This window comes from Pituophis catenifer, unplaced genomic scaffold, assembly GCF_029215685.1.
Source record: "Pituophis catenifer annectens isolate HBS135680 unplaced genomic scaffold, rPitCat1.0.hap2 SCAF_7, whole genome shotgun sequence".
Classification (NCBI taxonomy): domain Eukaryota; kingdom Metazoa; phylum Chordata; class Lepidosauria; order Squamata; family Colubridae; genus Pituophis; species Pituophis catenifer.
In genome coordinates, this window is record NW_027256887.1 from 46,809,131 (window position 1) to 46,829,384 (window position 20,254).

The window sequence follows — 20,254 nt, forward strand, 5'->3', positions numbered from 1 at the left end:
ACCGGTCAGAGAGAAAGGAGGAGAACCACCGCAACACAGTGCCTCCCACCCCCAACTCTTCCAACCGGTGCAGCATGATACCATGGTTGATGGTATCAAAAGCCGCTGAGAGATCTAACAGGACCAGGACAGAGGAGCACCCCCTGTCCCGAGCCCTCCAGAGATCATCAACCAACGTGACCAATGCCGTTTCCGTGCTGTACCCGGGCCTGAAGCCCGACTGGAACGGATCCAGATACGTCGTTTCATCCAGGTGCTGGGGGAGCTGTTGCGTGACCACACTCTCAACAACCTTCGCAACAAAGCGAAGATTGGAGACCGGACGATAATTTACCAACATTGCCGGGTCCAGGGAAGGCTTCTTGAGGAGAGGCCTCACCACCGCCTCTTTCAAGGCGGCGGGAAAGTCACCCTCACTCAGCGAAGCGTTTATAATCCCCTGGAGCCAGCCTCGTGTCACTTCCCGGGAAGCCAGTACTAACCAGGAAGGACACGGGTCCAATAAACAAGTGGTCGCGTTCAGTCTACCCAGAATCCTGTCCACGTCCTCAGGGGTCACAGGATCAAACTCATCCCAGATAACATTCTCAAGACCTGCCCCTGTCTCTCCCCCTGAGACTACCCAGTCGGAGTCCAAATCTTCCCGAATCTGAGTGATTTTGTCATACAGATACTGAACAAAATCCTCGGCTCTACCCTCCAAGGGGTCCTCCCGCGCTTCCTGGTGGAGCAGGGAGCGGGTCACCCTAAAGAGGGCGGCCGGGCGATTATCTAATGACGCAATAAGAGCAGCAAAATAACTACATTTCGCTGCTTTTATCGCCACTAAGTAATTCCTAATGTGGGATCTTACTAGTGTCCGGTCAGATTCAAGAAGACTGGCCCTCCAACTACTCTCTAGGCGTCTTTTCCGGCGCTTCAACTCCCTCAGCTCCTCGGTAAACCAAGGAGCCAATTGAGATCGGCGCCGGGTCAGAGGCCGCAAAGGCACGACCCGATCCAGAGCACCAGCAGCCGCCCTATCCCAGGCGGCCACCAGGTCTCCAGTCGAGGCGTGTGCCAGAACCTCAGGAAATGGCCCAAGCTCTGTCTGGAATCTGTCAGGTTCCATCAGGCGCCTGGGGCGGAACCATCTGACCGGCTCCGCCTCCCTGCGGCGGGGTGCAGCGGTTCGAAAGTCGAGACGAAGGAGAGAGTGATCTGACCATGACAAGGGTTCAGTAACTATATCCCCTATATCAAGATCCCTCAACCACTGTCCAGAGACAAAAGCCAGATCCAGCGTGTTTCCCCCTGTGTGGGTAGGGCCATGAATTAACTGGGTCAGGTCCATAGCTGTCATGGAAGCCATGAACTCCCGAGCCATCTCTGACGTCTCACCCACGGACGGCAGGTTGAAATCCCCCATGACCATAAGCTTAGTCAATTTAAGCTCCAGCACTAAAATCTATGCCCCATGTGAATTGGGCAAAGGTGTAAGCGAACAGTTTCACAAACTGTATAGTTTCAGTATTTCACAAACTGTATAGTTTCGACATATGTGAATCATGAATTTGCTAAACAAGTTTAGTCTGTGGCCTACTTCATTAAGTATGATTGATCTAGGTTGAAGCAGCAATGAATTCTTTATCAAAGCAACTAATTCTCAGGTAAATGCAATATACACAAAATGCCATTCTTATTTGGATTACAATTTCATATAAATTTAGCTGGGAATAAATTCCACTTATTTTATAAAGAATCCATTGCGAAGCAACTAAAATATATATTGTAACTGAATTATACACAAAATAAATATGATAATTCTTATGACTTTCATAAAATGTGTAGTAATAGTCTCTTTAGCTATAATGTAATCTTACTCTTATGTAAACAATTATGTATTCCTTATTTTTTGTTAAATTTATATCATTCCTTTTCTCTGGGGTATCAAAGCAAAATACACACTATTCCTTTCTGAAATTTCTCCTCATAACCACAATCCTCTAAGATAGGTTGGGTTGAGATAGAATGATCGTGAGTTTCCACAGCAGAGGTTGGACACGGTCCAAAACTTCCTGCTCTTGGTCTATAAATTAACTATGTGGGTTATCTAGTCAATAGGAACTGTAGAGAATGAGATGAATAGAAATACAAATGCTATTTGATCTCAAAAGCAACATTCCTTTAAGATAGCACCCATAATTGCTGCAAATACACCAGGGTTTCCCACAACAAACACATAAAATACGGATGACATACCTAGGGATGTAAAAGAAATCTGTGGGAGCAGATTTGCAAGATCCCCAGTACGGACTCTGTTGCAATAAAGACAGTAGCACTGAACTGAGTCCGCTAGTGTTCATCTTTCTCTGGTCAAAAATCCGCATAAAAATTCCATTTGTTTGTGAAAGATGCATCTGAAAAAGAGTGTTATGTTTCTGAATGTTGCATACAAAAAGGGGTACTTACATAAATATTAAGGAAATGTACATTTTAAAAAGTACTTGGGAAATTTATGAAATAAAGAATAGCACATGGAAATTTGTTTTAAAAATGATTTCTTGGGGAATTTACATTAACAATTAAGTACAGTAATAGAAAGTGTATATTAAAATGCCATATGTTATGGAAAACTGTGAACAAAAGTGGATATGGATTTTCAAATACTGCTTCCAGATCCTAGTGCAAAGTGGTATTTAATTTTTTTAAATAAATAAAGCAATAAATAACCTTTTGGGGAGAAGGGGTTTAAAGATTGGATTGTGATTCAAAGATGCATGTGACCTAGGCATGCCATTGAACTTTCATTGGTTTGCTGCAGGGGAAAAATGTAATAACACCGGTGTAGCTGAAGCAATTTTCTATTCAACATAGTGGAACTATCCTTAATTTAGTGGCTTTGGGTAACCATGTTCCTTCTTTCAATACAAACACTTTGTAAAAAAATAGTACCTTAAAATTTCTATTTCTTTTTCAGAACTTGGTTTTATCTACCTCAGAATTAATGAAACCATCCTCCTACAGCAGGGCTGTCAAACTCACGGCCCGTGGGCCAGATGCGTCACACGCTGGCCACGTCCATGCCCAGTTTAGCAAAGGGGGAAAAAGTCCTGATACATCACATGACGACGCTGTGACAACATGAGTTTGACACCCCTGTTGTACAGCATAAGCTAAATTATAATAGTAACAGATTTACATTTAAATTATCCCACAGCAATTTCTAATTGTTTAGAAAGCGATTTAATGAAAATGGTCTAAGCTACATCTATATTCTTTCAGGTAGACAAATGAAATCATGAATGAAACAATGACATATTTTTCAATGAATTAATGAGCCAAAGACATTTCTAATACGAAACAAGAAAGGGACAACAAAGAAAATATGAAAGAAAAATGCTGACTATAGTATTTCCTATAGCATGTATTCACATCTGCTTTATTCCAGGATCATTTGTTCAGAAGAATAGTGATAAAATTTATAGTCTAATGAAAGAATCCATACCTTTCCTGATCCCTCCATCAGTAGCACATGGGTAATCACCTGCTGTCAGTAGAAAACATGTTCCCCCTCTTCTGTTTTTGTCTCTGGTGCTAGAGCGTCTGATTGGTGGGGGCCTTTCCATTGGTGACAATGGCTGCTCACTTTCTGTACTGTCTTCACCTGATAACACTGGTCAAAGCACCACACCCATTTACATCATATAGCCAATGAATAAATGAGACATCACAAATAACTTGCCTTATACTCTTACTATTGAAGGTGAAAAAGAAGAATAAGTAGTAGTAAGTTATGAAATGAAAAAAAATGTTGCTCATAAAGCTGAAAATCTATGATTTCCTAAGGAACAAACAAACTGGCCATGTAGATGGATGCTGCCTTCAGTATTATATATTGCCTCAGTATCTTCGGTATTTAAAAAATACAGCAAATGTTGTTACTATAGCATTTCATCCACTACTCAAAGAAATCAATTGGCATTAACAGGAGATGTTATATTTCTACATTTGATAATTAATAATTAGGGAATTCTTCCAGGTTCATCCAAGATATTTTGCTGCTTAAAATAAAGTTGGTGACAATCTCATGAGGAAAACCACTGAGACTAGGCTAGACTATCTTTCTACAGTTGTGGCAGTGAGACAGTATATTACACAAGATAGGCTACATAATGTCCACAGCTCTGTTTTCTAACACTTCACTATTGCTTTTACATATGCAACACCTGCCAATCTGTCACTCAGCATAATGGTAGACTAAGACACTAATGAGTAACTTAATGTTCTTCAGTAGAGATTGTAAGTCACAAATTTAAATGCAGCTCGTGAGCCCATCATCTGTAAGATGTTGATAAATGTATTACTTTGTAAAATATTCATAGGGCAGCAAAAGCAGGAAGGCATTAATCAACCTGCAATTATGCTAGTGCTAAATTCAGCAGGTAAGTCCCAAATTGTATAGGTACAATATGTTGCAAGGTTTATATGGTAGACAATCAGCTAGTGGTCCTTAGCAATTCACAGAAATCTGCTGTTTTAATCTCTTCAGATCGTATAAATCTTTCGTTGTTTTAACAGATATGTCTAGGTTCCCTTTGCCTCAAATTCTGCAGCTCAAAAGGAAATGTTTGGTTTTTCTAGGTTGTTGGTTAACAATCTGCTAACACTACACATTCTCCCTTCATAAAGCTTCCCTATCTTCTTAATAACACATTAATTAGATTATTTTCTATACTGGCTCCTTTTCAAACACAAATCTGTATTCAAGGACTCTGGAATAGTTGATATTTAAAGAAAAGGCTAAGCTATCTTCTCCAATCATGGTGCTCCCAAGATAAAGCCATTTTATTTGGAAATTATAGGGTATAAATCAGATTTCAAGAAAAACTGGTCGGGGAAGACTGTAGTTTTTTAATATTTAAACCTTTTCATTAACCTCTTTGCACTAAAAATAATATTATTATGCAATATATTAATATGATAGAGCTATTTTATTGATAGCAGTGGAAACTGAGGAACATATAGACATTTGAAAAAAATATATAAATTTCAGCTCTGATCATCTGTTTCATTTCCCCTAGTCTCTTCTTACCAGAACCCATTATCCTACTCACTTGCAAACTGTGCCTTCTCCATGTTACGATATGATAGAGGAAGCTCATGAAACATAAATATTGTTTCTTCTTTCCTACATTTTTTAAACTCTGTATGTGTGTGTGTGCATTTACGTATCAGATTTATTAAAATTATATCTAAAGGATTGCACTTTTGGTTGAAAGAAAGTTCCACTGAATTTATCAGTATTTATATCCAAACAAACACCTGGAGGATCACAGTGTTAATAACATTATGAAAAGTCTCTATGGATTATTTACTTTAGACAATTCTAAATGACAATCTTGTAGCATTCATACTTTAGTCTACTTAATATAAGGTACTTTTAAGTTTAGATCCTAATCCAAACTAAATAGATTTCTTACTGATCTTAACTTAACTTAAATTTAGTTTATATTTGTTTCCTAGGTCAAGGATAACAAGTGAAGTGAAACTTAAATAGACAAAAGATGTCATTATTCTTATAGAATTTTCAAACTATTATAAAAAATATTTTGCTCTCTGAATATTGGAGAAATTACTACCTGTTCTAAGTTATGAAATGATACTATTATTGTAATCTAGAAAACACATTTTTATATGATTATTTGTTCCATTGCATGTAAATTAGACCAGCCTAGAATTAAACCTTCTTAAGATCCATGAATCCTTGACTCTCAGAAAGCTTTGGCTTCAGTAGTGTATGAAGTTCAAAGACCTCAAAGCCACTCATTTGGGATAGGACAACCTAAGCTAACCTATGTTTAAGTAATGTAAAGATTCTGCTAGTATTTTGTAACACCAGTAAACAAGGGAAACATTACATAAGATAAAAATTCAACAGAATGAAGGCACAGTTACATAGCACAAGCATGCATGAACTAAACACCTGTACAATGCAATAAGCAAAAAGAGAGGAAGCCACCACTAGAAAAGAAAAATGGGGAACAAAAAGCAACTTAGCATTAAGAATACATTTAGCAAACACTATATAGAAAGCAATTCACAGATCCAAGATCTAGCTACTTTGCCATTTATGGGACTGGCACACAAATAGTAGTTGAAGGGAGAAGTGTATGATCTATCTCTTTCAGCTGAAGAAAGTTTAAATGTTTTTTCATTCTTTATATTGCCAGACATACCAGACATGCATCTGGAATTGTGTCCTACCTGATTTATTATGTTCCATCAGCCGGTTGTCTTTGCCAAGACAGACTTCTCCCTGTGTGCTATTGCAGGCCATATTCAAGTCTGTCTTGCAAAATGTAGGGGACCTTGCCTGAGGAGCAGGTGGGATGTGCTTCTTTCTCTTTCTTGGAAGCTTCTGTTTCGCCATGGCCAGAGAATAGTACATTCCAAAATTGTTGACAATAACAGGCACAGGCATGGCTATGGTCAGCACTCCAGCTAAAGCACACAGAGCACCCACTAGCATGCCTGACCAAGTCTTTGGATACATGTCTCCATATCCAAGAGTAGTCATGGTGACCACAGCCCACCAAAACCCAATTGGAATGTTTTTGAACTCTGTATGTTCACTAGCTGATGGGTCATTGGGTTTGGCACCTATTCGCTCAGCGTAATAGATCATGGTGGCAAATATCAATACTCCTAATGCCAAAAATATTATCAGCAGCAAAAACTCATTGGTGCTTGCACGGAGTGTATGACCAAGCACCCTGAGGCCAACAAAATGTCGAGTGAGCTTGAAGATTCGCAATATTCTCACAAACCTCACCACCCTGAGGAAACCAAGCACATCCTTAGCAGCTTTAGAGGAGAGCCCACTCAGACCCACTTCTAGATAGAAAGGCAAAATTGCCACAAAGTCAATGATATTCAAGAGATTTTTTATGAATTCACGTTTGTTGGGTGAAAAAACAACACGGACTAAAAACTCAAATGTAAACCACACCACACAGACTCCTTCGACATATGTTAGAGCTGGATCTGTCTCTATTTCATACTGCAGAACTGGCTCGCTACCTTTGATAGGTTCTGTTTTATTTTTGATGGTATTAAACGCTTCATGGGTTTCCAGGCAAAAGGTGGTAATCGAGAGTAGGATGAAGAATAAAGAGGCAAAAGCAATGAACTGTAAAGGAAAGGAAAGGAAAATGCATTAGAAAAAGACAGTAAAATCCAAAAATGGTCCCCAACAATATTACAATTAGAACCTTTGCCTTAACTTGCCTTAATTAATAATTAAGTATTATAAATGAAAGGGCTATAGTGTAGAACAGGATATATGTCATCTGGTTATTATTGATATTAATTAATTTTACTTAATTTATGTAGCATCTATTTGCCAAAGAAGACATTACTAACATTCTCAAGAAGCACTGACAAGTTTAAAGAATAAAAAACAATGGATAGAAAAGTATGGGATAGTTATAGTGAATTCTGTGGTGCAAGACACATTTCCCTTCCTTTTTTTATTTTGTGCTTTTGATTTCCATGCTACTTCTTTCTGCATTTTACACAACATGGATTGAAAAGAACATGATATGTATGCATGTAGGTGGCTGACATTATGTATATCTGCAAATAGTAAGAAAATACTTGCTTCTGGCAATGTACTTAGGCAAATCGACATTTAAGCAGTAATGCAATAATATATATGTACAGTCGTGTCTTTTATTAAATTTACTGAAGCTTATGGCATAGTAGAATATTTACAGGACTGAATCTTCATTCTTTCCCAAATGACCCAAAATTATCCTTTTTCTTTGGAAGTTTTGTTGGAAGGGCTTGCAATTTTACTCCATATAATGGAACTAGGATAAATGTTAAAGTCTAGTATTATATACTTTCTTTCTCTAGCTGACAAAAAAACAGTGGGACAAAGTTGCAAGGAGAAAAATGTTCTCACGTGTGGAATCAAATTTAATATTTATTTGGGGTTTGATAATATATTCCATCATAAGTAAAAGTTAAAGTAAAGATGATCTTGAATGGAGCTCAATGTCTACTGACTATATGGACACAATCATGAAGTCACAAGGCTTTTTTGCTGATGTTAAGTTTGCCATTGTCTTTTCCAGCATGTTTTCTACTTATAGCTCTAGAAACACAAACTTATTTAATAAATTTATTTATAAATTTATCCAAACTACCCAAATGCTATTTTTTCAAAAAGGGGAATTATTATTGCAAACTCAAGTCCCTCAAGATACAACTTTGCTTGATCATAGATAGTAAGGCCACAATGGAAATTCACCATTCTTATTATTCTTGATTAGCCGGAGAAGCAGGGAGGGATTAATTCAAAGTAGAGCCTTCCACTAGTCTTAATTACTTAATGCAATTAAATGCTTAACCTCTGCAATCATTACTACTAGCTAAGCAGATAATTCTATGCAGCATAGTGGGTCTCTTTGATTCATTATGTATATAGTTCCCTAAAATACCTTTTGTCAATCTATAGTAGGATGCAATATCCAAAAACATCAGACTATTATTAAGATGATCCATTGTGATATGCTAAAAAAAAGTCATTAGTTCCTATTGACCAAATAAAATATAACCATGCCTTTTATATTGGCTGTTCACCCATATTTAGGAAATCATTTGTAAAGTCTCTTATGTTTAGAAAACTCTGCATAAATATTAGACTTTCATTAGCCTTATGGACAATAGAGTTGGCAGTGAGTGTTTTCTTAAAATTGGAGAAGTTGTCTTTATTGTAATTTGACCTTCAGAGTGAATGTGGATGGCATCTTATCTCAGATTGATTAACAGCGCTATAAACACTAACCCTTTCGCTTCCACGGTCATCTTACAGCTACAAGATGTAGCTGTAAAGAGTGAATATTATCATTTTCCAAGTTTGGAAATCTTGCCTAGAGATAGAAAATAATGTAACTCTACACTTCTTTATACAGTAGCTAGTTCCTCTATTTTAAGCTATTTAGAACATGTAGAATTTGTCTGTAGTTCAGAGCTCTTTCTGAATTGCTTCTTTGATTTATATTTTGCTCTTGACTTAATTTGTCATTCTTCATTCCTTTATTATTTGTAATTTCCATTTTTTGTAGTAAACTGGTTCTCTCCCCTATGTTACTTTAAGAACAATAAATAAATATACTATCCAGTAGCATGTGTGTTTTTCTTTTTTTTAAAAAAAGCTAACAGACAAGTGTAATATAACCATGATAGCTCTTTTAATCTCTTTAGACAGCTAACTTAACACCTTCTAGCAGATTTGACAGAATTTTTTTTTAAAATATTGAATTATTGTTGAAAATGTGCCATATTATCCTTCTCTTAAACTATATTAATTTGCCAATTATCAACCTAATTCATTTCAAGTCCCAGCATAGCACAGAGCACAACATTCAGTTCACTTTGCCATGTTGTGCCATCTGTGTACTGTTCCAAAATCCTTACCTGATTGAATTCACTCTTTATAAGAACTGGAAAAATCTCATACTAGCTAACTTACTTCTGACATTTGGCATTATGAATTACTTTTTCAGCAATTATTCAATAATTTTCATGTTCCATGTTGAGGAAATTAGTAAATAGCTTTATTTTCAATAAGCTGCTATGATGCTCCTATAAATATGTTTTTCTTTATTAGTCAGTAATCTTTGAATACTTGAATACGTGCCTCCTATTCTCATGATCTCCTTTTCTATTTTCCTTCCAATATAATGCAATGCTCCTTCAACCACAGGCTTCACAAGCCATTGTTAAAATTCAGTTAATGTATTTGCAGAGTAAAGAAAAAAATGCAGATGACTGCAGAAATATTGCTTTTACAGTTTTCCTAAATTATATCAAGGTCAGATGTCTACCGAATCTCAAAGAAGGCTGTTCCAAAGCCTCCCAATCTATTGAGTGAATATGGAGAGATTCTTAAACACCCTTTTCCAAGATAAGCTTACAAGATGGGCCAATTATATATGAAGGTGAAACTATTTAATCTTTTGAAAGATTAAAGCCAGCATTTTGAATTTCAAAGCCAGTGCAGGAACCCCCAAACTGGTGTTTTATATATATATAAAATTATATATTAAAAATTAAATATAATTAAAATTAAATTAAAATATATATAATTAAAATGTTTAAAATTCTGGTTAAAATCCTAGCTTAAAATCTTCTAAAAATCCTTTCAGAGGACTCTGCAAGGTCCTTTAAAACCTTAGCTAAAATCCTACCAGAACCTTAAAAGTTTTTCTTTATAGCAACGTTTCGACAGGCTCACAACCTCTACAGCAGACAGATAATAATAGAGAACCTGAGAAAGTTAGGCCGGTAACACGTAGCCAAACAGCCAGGATGAGGAAGCAGGAAGAAAAACTGCTGTCCTCCAATCACAACACAGAGTTACAGGCTAACCAGCCTACGTCAGCAGCAGCAAACATAGAAAAGCGACAGCTCCGACCTTGCAACACACCCACAGCTTCTAAACTAGATAAGAGCCCGAAGATGACAGGGTTGTGAGCCTGTCGAAACGTTGCTATAAAGAAAAACTTTTAAGGTTCTGGTAGGATTTTAGCTAAGGTTTTAAAGGACCTTGCAATGTGCTCTGTAGAAGATTTTAAGCTAGGATTTTAACCAGAATTTTAAACATTTTAATTAACTTATTTAACATGACGCGGGAAAACATCTGAGATTTTAATTTTTTGCATATACACACCTTGCAAAAACTTAAGAAGACAGATATCATACCTCTACGGGGAGGAAATGTACCATCTTACTAGGATCTATGAAAAGTTTGAAGCAAGGAGGGCTGTAGTATTATGTGATCTAAGTTTCTTACGTCGCTGCCGAGATCAAGGAGTTATACCAACATGTTTTAGAGTTAAATTCCATCCTATGTCTGCTTCTATCAAACGTATTTTACGAAGAACAGCAATGGCATTATTGAGAAATGAACTCCATAACAAAAGGTTCTTATTAGATCAAACAAATAAGGATTTATTAACTTTGCATTTGAAAATAAGCAACACAGTTCACCCAATTCTGTGGGACAAAATAAAACTACTGGCCACTTGGAGAGCTGAAACTGAGACCTTTTACAAAAACAATAGACACTAAAAGAAATTTGAGTACTTAGAAAATCAAGGGAGACCCCCTAGAGTAGTACAGCACCATCTAAAACAGGTAGTTTATAACATCTCCAACAGAGAGCTGACTACAGCAGAAACAAGCCTTTTAGCAAAAGGCTTTAATTTTGCAGTAGCGCTCAGGAGAATCCCTGTAGAAACAGTGATATGTGAGGTGGAAGCCAGCTTAACAAAACTCAACACGGAGGATGCTGATAGGATTAGGCATGAGGTTACTAACATTATTTGCACCAGTAAACCCCCTAAAAGTAACCTGCTCAGGGAAGAATATAGAGCATTGCAGGAACTAAGAAAGGATGATAGTATAATCATACTGCCCGCAGACAAAGGCAATGCTACGGTGATAATGAATATGGTAGATTATGACAAAAAGTTACTCGAGCTCCTCCAAGGCATTACGTACAAACCTCTAAGCACTGACCCAACCACATATTCAGAAAAAACTACCAAAACCAATATAAAGGCCAGTCCCATAGATAAAGAAGTTCAACAAACAATCATTCCCAGAGAGAAGTCATCGAAATGTCCAAAACTATATGGCCTCCCAAAAATACATAATGAGGGCATACCCCTCAGACCTATAGTCAGCTCCATAGGCTCTCCGCTACAAAACTTGGCTAGATACTTAGCCAAACAACTACAACCATTTGCAGAATCAATTGCTTCCTATGTGCAGAACTCATATCATCTCATAGAAATTCTGAGAAACATCCTATAAAACTTTTTAATTTAAAAAAAAAAGAAATTCTGAGAAACCAACGCATAGAGCAGGGTGACCTACTTGTAAGCTTCGATGTGGTCTCATTGTTCACCCAAGTACCTGTTACAGAAGCTTTAGCAATGATCAAAAACAAATACCAGCCACCAAACCACATCATAGAATTGGCAGAGCATTGCCTATCTAACACCTATTTCATGTTCGGAGGGCAAAGATATAAACAAATGCAAGGAGCACCAATGGGGTCACCGCTCTCCCCAGTTATTGCCAATCTGTTCATGGAAGGATTTGAAATTAAAGCGTTGGAACAAACTATCTATAAACCAAAATTATGGCTCAGATATGTAGATGATATGTTTGTCATCTGGCCTCATGGAAAAGACAAGCTAGACAATTTTCTAGCACACTTGAATAAAATGCACCCGAAGATAAAGTTCACTATGGAAATGGAGAAGGAAAATCAACTCCCATTCCTAGATGTACTAATATATAAGAGAAGTGATGGCACCCTAGGACACAGTGTTTACCAAAAGAAGACACATACAAATCGTTACCTGAATGCACACTCACACCATCATCCCTCACAAATAAGTTCAGTGGCAAAAACTTTAATCACTAGAACTAAACGTCTAGCAGATGAGGCACATGTACAAACAGAGCTTAAGACCCTCACAGAAGTATTAACGGAAAATGGGTTCCACGAAAATAGAATTAGAACTATAATCCAGCAAGGGACAGTAGGACAGAGCAAAACCCAAGAAGAACAGAATATGGGAACTGCCATCCTCCCCTATATAAAAGGGACCACCGACAAAATTTGTAAGATATTACGGAAACAAAAAATAAAAACAGTGTTCCGTACAGATAGAAAAATATTGATGATGGTGAGAAACCCTAAGGATAAAATTGAGTTGGAAAACCAGGGGATATACAAAGTGCCATGTGCCTCCTGTCAGTCATCTTATATTGGACAGACAAACAGACGAATACGTGTACGTCTAGAAGAACATAAAAATGCAGTGAGGAAAGAAGAGCAAACTTCTTCTTTGGTACAACACATGAAGGCCACGGGACACAATATTGATTTTAATAAAACCAAAACAGTGGCGAAAGAATAATCTCAACAAAACAATAATCAGGGAGGCCATCGAAATTGAAACGAGGCCGCAGAATATGAACAGACGGGATGATGCCTCTAGGTTATCAAGTATTTGGGGACCTGCACTGAGAGAAACTCGAGTGTTAACATCAGAAGAGAGGCAGAGATTCCAACAAGCAACCAGTGGTGTTGTAAGGCCTGCCCGAATTCTTCCTTCTTTGCAGAGGGTGGCTAGCAATAGGGAGAGAGAGAGGATCAAGCCAGAAGACAGGCTGAGAACTCAACTAACAATCAAGGGTGCTGGGATGCCTACCAGAATCTTTTCCCCTCTACAGCAGACAGATAATAATAGAGAACCTGAGAAAGTTAGGCCGGTAACACGTAGCCAAACAGCCAGGATGAAGAAGCAGGAAGAAAAACTGCTGTCCTCCAATCACAACACAGAGTTACAGGCTAACCAGCATACGTCAGCAGCAGCAAACATAGAAAAGCGACAGCTCCGACCTCGCAACACACCCACAGCTTCTAAACTAGATAAGAGCCCGAAGATGACAGGGTTGTGAGCCTGTCGAAACGTTGCTATAAAGAAAAACTTTTAAGGTTCTGGTAGGATTTTAGCTAAGGTTTTAAAGGACCTTGCAGAGTGCTCTGTAAGGATTTTTAGAAGATTTTAAGCTAGGATTTTAACCAGAATTTTAAACATTTTAATTAACTTATTTAACATGACGCGGGAAAACACCTGAGATTTTAATGTTTTGCATATACACACCCGCGAAAACTTAAGAAGACATATATATATATATATATATATATATATATATATATATATATATATATATATATATATATATATATTCCTCTAGCCAGGTTTTCCCTACGTAACCTGGCTAGAGGAAAAACACACATAAACCCTACGAAGAAGTAAGAATATATATATATATATATATATATATATATATATATATATATATATATATATGTAGGTCTTTGGTTATTCGGGTCTTCTCCCACGTAAAATTGGAAGTGTCTTGGCGACGTTTCGACGAAGTCTCATTCGTCATCTTCAGGCTGGTGTTCTCGGCTTCGTGCTTCCAGGAGCAATGAGAGAAGCACGAAGCCGAGAACACCAGCCTGAAGATGACGAATGAGACTTCGTCGAAACGTCGCCAAGACACTTCCAATTTTACGTGGGAGAAGACCCGAATAACCAAAGACCTACATACAAACACCCGCGAAAACCTGAGAAAACAAATATATATATATATATATATATGTATGTATGTATGTATGTATGTATGTATGTATGTATGTATGTATAGATAGATAGATAGATAGATAGATAGATAGATAGATAGATAGATAGATAGAGAGAGAGAGAGAGAGAGAGAGAGGGAGAGAGAGGGAGAGAGAGAGAGAGAGGGAGGGAGGGAGGGGGGGAGGGAGAGGGAGAATTTTTTTTTATTTTTTAAATCATAAAACATAAAATACATCTTTTTAGAGCAAGAATTTGATCCGGTATAAAGCAAATACAATTACTCACATTCCCTCAACCAATTTTGTTCCAAATTTTATCCATTTACCTCGTTAAAAAAAAAAAGAAAGAAAAAAATCTTATTCAAAACATTTAGATTTTAAACATTCTACTATGTCACCCTAAATTCTAAACAATAATTTCCAAATAGACATCATTCCAAATCTTTGTCATTTTAACAATCAATATTTCATATATATTCCTCTTTTCTAAGACCCATTACATTGAGTCTATATTGTACCTCTTTTAAATGGCAACTAATATCTATAATCTTAACAAGGAATATTTTCCTCCTCTCTTAATTATTTCTAAATCAATCAACATTTCCATCTAAAATTTGTCACTCCCAAAATACTTTATTTTAAAGTCTAATATTTAACTCATTCATGATTTAAATAGCTATTTCCCAACACTTCTTTCTGCCATATCTTTCCGCCACTTCTATCTCTATTTATTTCCCAACACAGCTTTCCGCCACTTCTATCTCTATTTATTTAACTGGTTCACAGTTTGCCTTAACTATTCTCCAGTATTGTCTCCTCCACTTCCTCCTAAGTTTATTTTTTGGCTGGTTCGCATCCTAATCAGTTGCTTTCCAGCAATGCTTTCCTCCACTCCTAACCTTACTTATTTGAGCTGGTTCACAGTATAATTTTAACTGCATACCAATGTTATCTCCTTCAATCTTCCTAAATCTATTATGAAACTGGTTTGCAGCTCAAATAGTTGCTTCCCAGCAATGCTTTCCTCCGCTCCAACCCCTATTTTTAACTGGTTCACAACTATATTTCAGTTGCTCTCCAGGTATATTTTCCTCCACTCCTAACTTTTAATTTTTTGGCTAGTTCACAGTTTTGCTTTAACTGTTACCTAGCATATGCTTTCCTCCACTCCTAACTCTAATAGCTGGTTCACAGCTTTACTTTAGCTGTTTTCCAGCCCATGCTTTCCTCCACTCTTAACTCTTATTTTTATTTTTAACTGGTTCCCAGTTTTGCCTTAACTGTTCTCCAGTATGATGCTTTCCTCCACTTCTACCTTATTTGTAAGACTAGATCACAGCTTTACTTTCACTGTTCTCCAGAATCATGCTTCCCTCCACCCCTAACTTCATTTGTTTAACTAATTCATAACATTTTATTTTAATTATTGTCCAGCTTTATGTTTTCCTCCATTTCTACCTCTCTTATTCAATTATTTAACTTGAAATTAATTCACAATATATGACTCATATTCATTTTTAAATCCATTCTCCTCCATGTCTTTAACTGATTAAAAATAAAAAAGTATATCAACAAATATCTTAGCTCCTATTCTCTCCTAGGCTTTCTCCCATGCCATATTTATTTCCAATGAATATCAACATTTTAAATCACTTTAAAATCAATTTTCTATAATTATTAAATCTGTAATTAATTCTTCTTAATATCCAGCACCTTAGAGAACATTTTCTTCTAAATTATTAGGTCTGTAAATAGAGCTTAAGAATTCCAAGTTTAAAAAAGTATTAAAACATCCAAAAATCATAATTTTCAATCATTTATATTCATTTTTTCCAAGTCAAATTGTTGTATATTCATAAAATCAACTTAGATAAAAATAATAGTGAAAAAAGAGAGAGAATAGTAACAATATTAATAATAGTTAAGATAAAAACAAAAGAAAAAAACAAGAATAAAAATAGGAAAGAGAATAGAAATATAACAAAAGAAATTGAAAAGAGAATTAGAAAAAATAGAGAGGGGGAAAGAGACAAAAGAAAAAAAGAAAAAGGAAAGAAAAAAATAATAAAATAAAATAGAATTGAGAGAGAGCCCAGAGAAGAAGGAAGATATCTCCCAAAATTATTCAAAGACCAAACTCCCGGACACCATTACATCCATTTAATTCAAACTATGGTATTTTGTTATCTTGTTACTTTATATTCCATTTTTTTTTCCTTCTCCAATCTATCTGAATATATTTATTTTCCATTTCAATGTCCTCAAAGTTATAAGTTCTATAAAGTTAATTCTGAATTGACTATTCCATATATGGTATTATCAGGTTCTTCTTTTGTTGCCACGCCCTTTTTTTTCTTGTTGTCACACTTAATAAATCAGTTTTCATTATTCCATTTAGTTTCTTCTTTCTGGTCTTCAATATCCTCCAATACACAGATTATATGTCCAAAGTCAAGCCTCTTGAAATTTTTCTCAAAATTATCCACTTTAAGTAACAAGCAACAAAGTTTCTCTTTCAAGTAACAAGCAGTCTGGAATTTACACTTTCATTTTTTAGCTGGCAGCCATCTTTTCCATCTCCGTTTGTCTTTTATCTTTACTTTTGAAAACATATTTATTTCCTCTTCTCCTTCCTCTCTCTCAAACATAATCCAATCTCGTTTAGCCACAAAAAATACCCAGAAAAAGAAAAAAAAGAAAACCAAATCTGTAATAAAATCATTTCCAAAAACTCCATAATTAACGCTATCTATCAATGGGTCTTTTCTCCACCATTCATTTGAGTCTTTTTGCCCCAATGTTTCTCAGCCACTGTTAAGGCTAGGGCACACTTTTTGTAATCCAGTATTTACGGACAGTTCTCGCCTGGGCAGAAGTCAACTCACTCTTTCAAACTCCCTGCTCCACTCTCCGCTTCTCGCTTCTCCTCCTCTCCTCCAGCATGATCTTTGTTCCCGGTTGCCGCGGTTTCGGGACAGCCGGCATGGCTGTCGTTCCACTGCCGCCAGCGTGAAGGGAAAGCCTCCAGCCCCAAGGAACCTGCCCTTTCCTCTCGGCCGCCCAAGGGGGCCCTTCTTGTCCCCCGTCCCTTCAAGACAGGGGAGATCTGAAGACCTGTCGGCGGCAGCTTGGCAGATGGGGTTTTGGCAGAGCTCCGCAGAGCTCGCCATTTCCTCGTCTGTATCCCCCGGCGCCAACCAGAAGTCCTAAACTGGTGTTATATTTTTGAAATAATTCTTATTGCCAACAAGGGGCTGGCCCACTTTGTTCAACTTATTTTTGATAGTTTTGATATTAAGCACATGTAGGTAATGTGCTTAATAGTCTAATATTAAGCACATTGCCTACATCTAGCTTCAAGATGATAAGGGCACGAGTTGCATGAGTTGCTTTAATCAAGCCTTTCCACTCTTGTAGGACCACAATTACCTTGCAGATACCCTGGTAACCAAGGTGCCAAGAGAGAGTAGTCCAGTCCAGAAGTGGCAGAATTAATTTTTGTCAATACCATTGAAGAGCATTAGGCTGGAGAGCTTAAAAAATAGTACGTCTTTACAATATTTATTATTTATAAATTCAGTTTCAAAGACAAATCATGTGCAGAGGGTTCATGAACAGATCACTTCATTCCAATTTATCTAATACGAAAAATTTAATATCCATAGTATAACAGATTAAATTGAGTTCTGTAACCTCATTCTTGTTCAGAGGGTACTTGAAAACCTAGCCAGAATTACACATAAAGGCTAGGAAGTCTTTTTTTAATAAATGAGCTTAGTTAATTTATTTACTAATGAACAGGAATACATTTAGCTATGTTGGCAAAAGCTACTGAGAGTATTATTGTATTATGAATTCTTTGATCTCACCGTTATTACATATAGCAGCAGGAAATGCTAACAGAAAATGACTGTCCTATTCTACATATTGTAGAAGGTGGAACGAGTGGCTTTGAGAGAAAGGAGGAAGAGCTACTACCAAGGCAACAGTCAAATAAAAGTGGGCTGAGATCTTGCCAAGAAAATAAGAGTAAACTTCTCAGACAAGCCCCTTCCTAATTTTTCACAATTATAAAGAGTGGGAGGGAAGAGGGAAGCACATTCAGAAGCATATTTAGCTGGGGGGTGGACTATAGTTCTATAGCACATACATCCTTTTCTCTATTCATCCACCTATTAGAAATTTGGTTTCTAATCCAAATTTGTTGACTACCACCTGTCTTTTGCTTTATAATATCAAACTGAGTTGCTAACATTCCTTATGAGCATTAAGAATATTTATTGTTAATTCCATAAGTGAGATAATGGTAGGTGTTGGATCCTTATCCTACGGTTGGATAATATGTACTGTAACTTTAACTGCTACAAGATGACTAATTGATTAAGTGGTTAAAACAGAAATAAAAGGAAGGCAGGAAGTTCAGTCACTCCTTCTCACTCCTGCTCGTTATATTACTGCTAGAGATACTGTGTCGGAACTAGAACTGTAAGCAAACTTTGTTTTGTATTGAAAGTGTTATCTTTGTTTATGAGAAGCCAGGTTTGTTTGTTTTACAACAAGTAAAGACTATTTATTTTTCTAACAACGTTCAGAGTCTGAGAGTATCTGTGTTGCAACGCTGTCTGGTCCGTCGCTCTACTCTACAGAGGGCAGTTTACCCTCAACACTGGTTATGGGCCCAGTGCCAGAGTGTGTGTACCAGTTACACCAATAAGCAAGTTGCGACACACATTATTGCTCCAGATGTTCTGATATGTATTAAATATCCTGGTGAGGATGGCACAAGGTCAAGCTCCCAACTTATCGCTGGTTACCCGGCTGGATGGCACCAACTACAAATCCTGGTCCACCAAGTGCAGTCTCCTGTTGCGCAAAGAAGGGCTATGGGATATAGTGCAGAATCCACCAGATGTGACCTCCTGGAATGCTGACGATGCTGAGGATACCAGGAAGATAGCCGAGTTCCAGAGGAAGAATGAGAGTGCATTGTGTATTATTGGTTTTTCTCTAGACAATACCCAGCTTGTTCATATCGAGGGTGAACAGTCTGCTGCAAAATGCTGGGGAAATTTGAAACGTCTTTATGTTCGTGACACTGTAGGGGCGCAAATTAACATTACACGAAAGTTGTTTCGCACACGACTCCTTAAGGGTGGTGACATGTTAACACACCTGAATTGCATAAAAAGCATTTTTCGAGAGCTACATCAGAAGGAGGTGGTTTTGTCCGAGCAACAACAAGTTTATATACTGTTATCATCACTAGATGAAAGCTACAACGACGTAGTAACATCATTTGAAGTTCGCACACAGCAGGAACTAACTTTGGCCAATGTAACCTCACGACTGCTAGAAGAGGCCAGAAGGAGAGAAGAAAGAAAACAACTAAGGGAAGAACCTGAGTTGATTAATGTAAATGTAAAGGCAAATAACCATGTATATGCTGTAAAACATTGTTTTAATTGTGGCAAGAAGGGTCATATAGCCAGGTTTTGCAGAAGGCTGAAATCAAAAACCATGATTAATGTTAAAAAACAATGTAATGTAGCTATGTCTGATAAGAAACAGGTTAACCACGATTTGTGGGTTATTGATAGCGGGGCGTCGCTATGCATTGTCAGAACACCAAACTATTTTGTGAAAATGTTGCCTAGTAATAATAAGGTTTCTTTAGCAAATGGGTGGAAGCTAAAGGCATGTGGTGAGGGAATGGCAATATGTCCATATGTAAAAGAAAAAATGTATATGTTATATGTTCCAAATCTAAACTTTAATTTGATTTCGGTTAGAGTATTGGTTAAGCTAGGATATACAGTAACGTTTAGAACCAATGATTGTTTAATTGAAAAAGGTGAAACCAAGATTATTGGAAAACTGAAAGATGGTTTATATGTATTATCTAGTAACCATGTTACAAATGTTGTATACTCAAATGTCAAACCACATGATGAATGTGTTCACTTGCTTCACAGATGTATGGGGCATATCAGTTTTAAGATGTTACAGAAAACTGTAAAATTAGTTGATGGGTTG

At 36.9% G+C, this 20,254-nt stretch overlaps 1 protein-coding gene across 7 annotated transcripts in view; it reads right to left on the bottom strand.

Moving 5' to 3' along the window:
• The window catches only part of KCNC2 (potassium voltage-gated channel subfamily C member 2), a 71,907-nt gene that overhangs the window by 4,195 nt on the left and 47,458 nt on the right, over positions 1-20,254 (bottom strand). For 3 of the 7 annotated variants that reach the window (XM_070947086.1, XM_070947089.1, XM_070947085.1), the window contains exons 2-3: positions 6,247-7,171; positions 3,488-3,655 (exon numbers count right to left, since the gene is read on the bottom strand). In XM_070947086.1, the coding sequence (XP_070803187.1) occupies positions 3,488-3,655; positions 6,247-7,171 (1,093 nt within the window). Of the gene's footprint in view, positions 1-3,487; positions 3,656-6,218; positions 7,172-20,254 lie in introns of all 7 variants that reach the window. The other 4 variants (XM_070947092.1, XM_070947091.1, XM_070947088.1 and 1 more) reach the window with 3 other exon arrangements.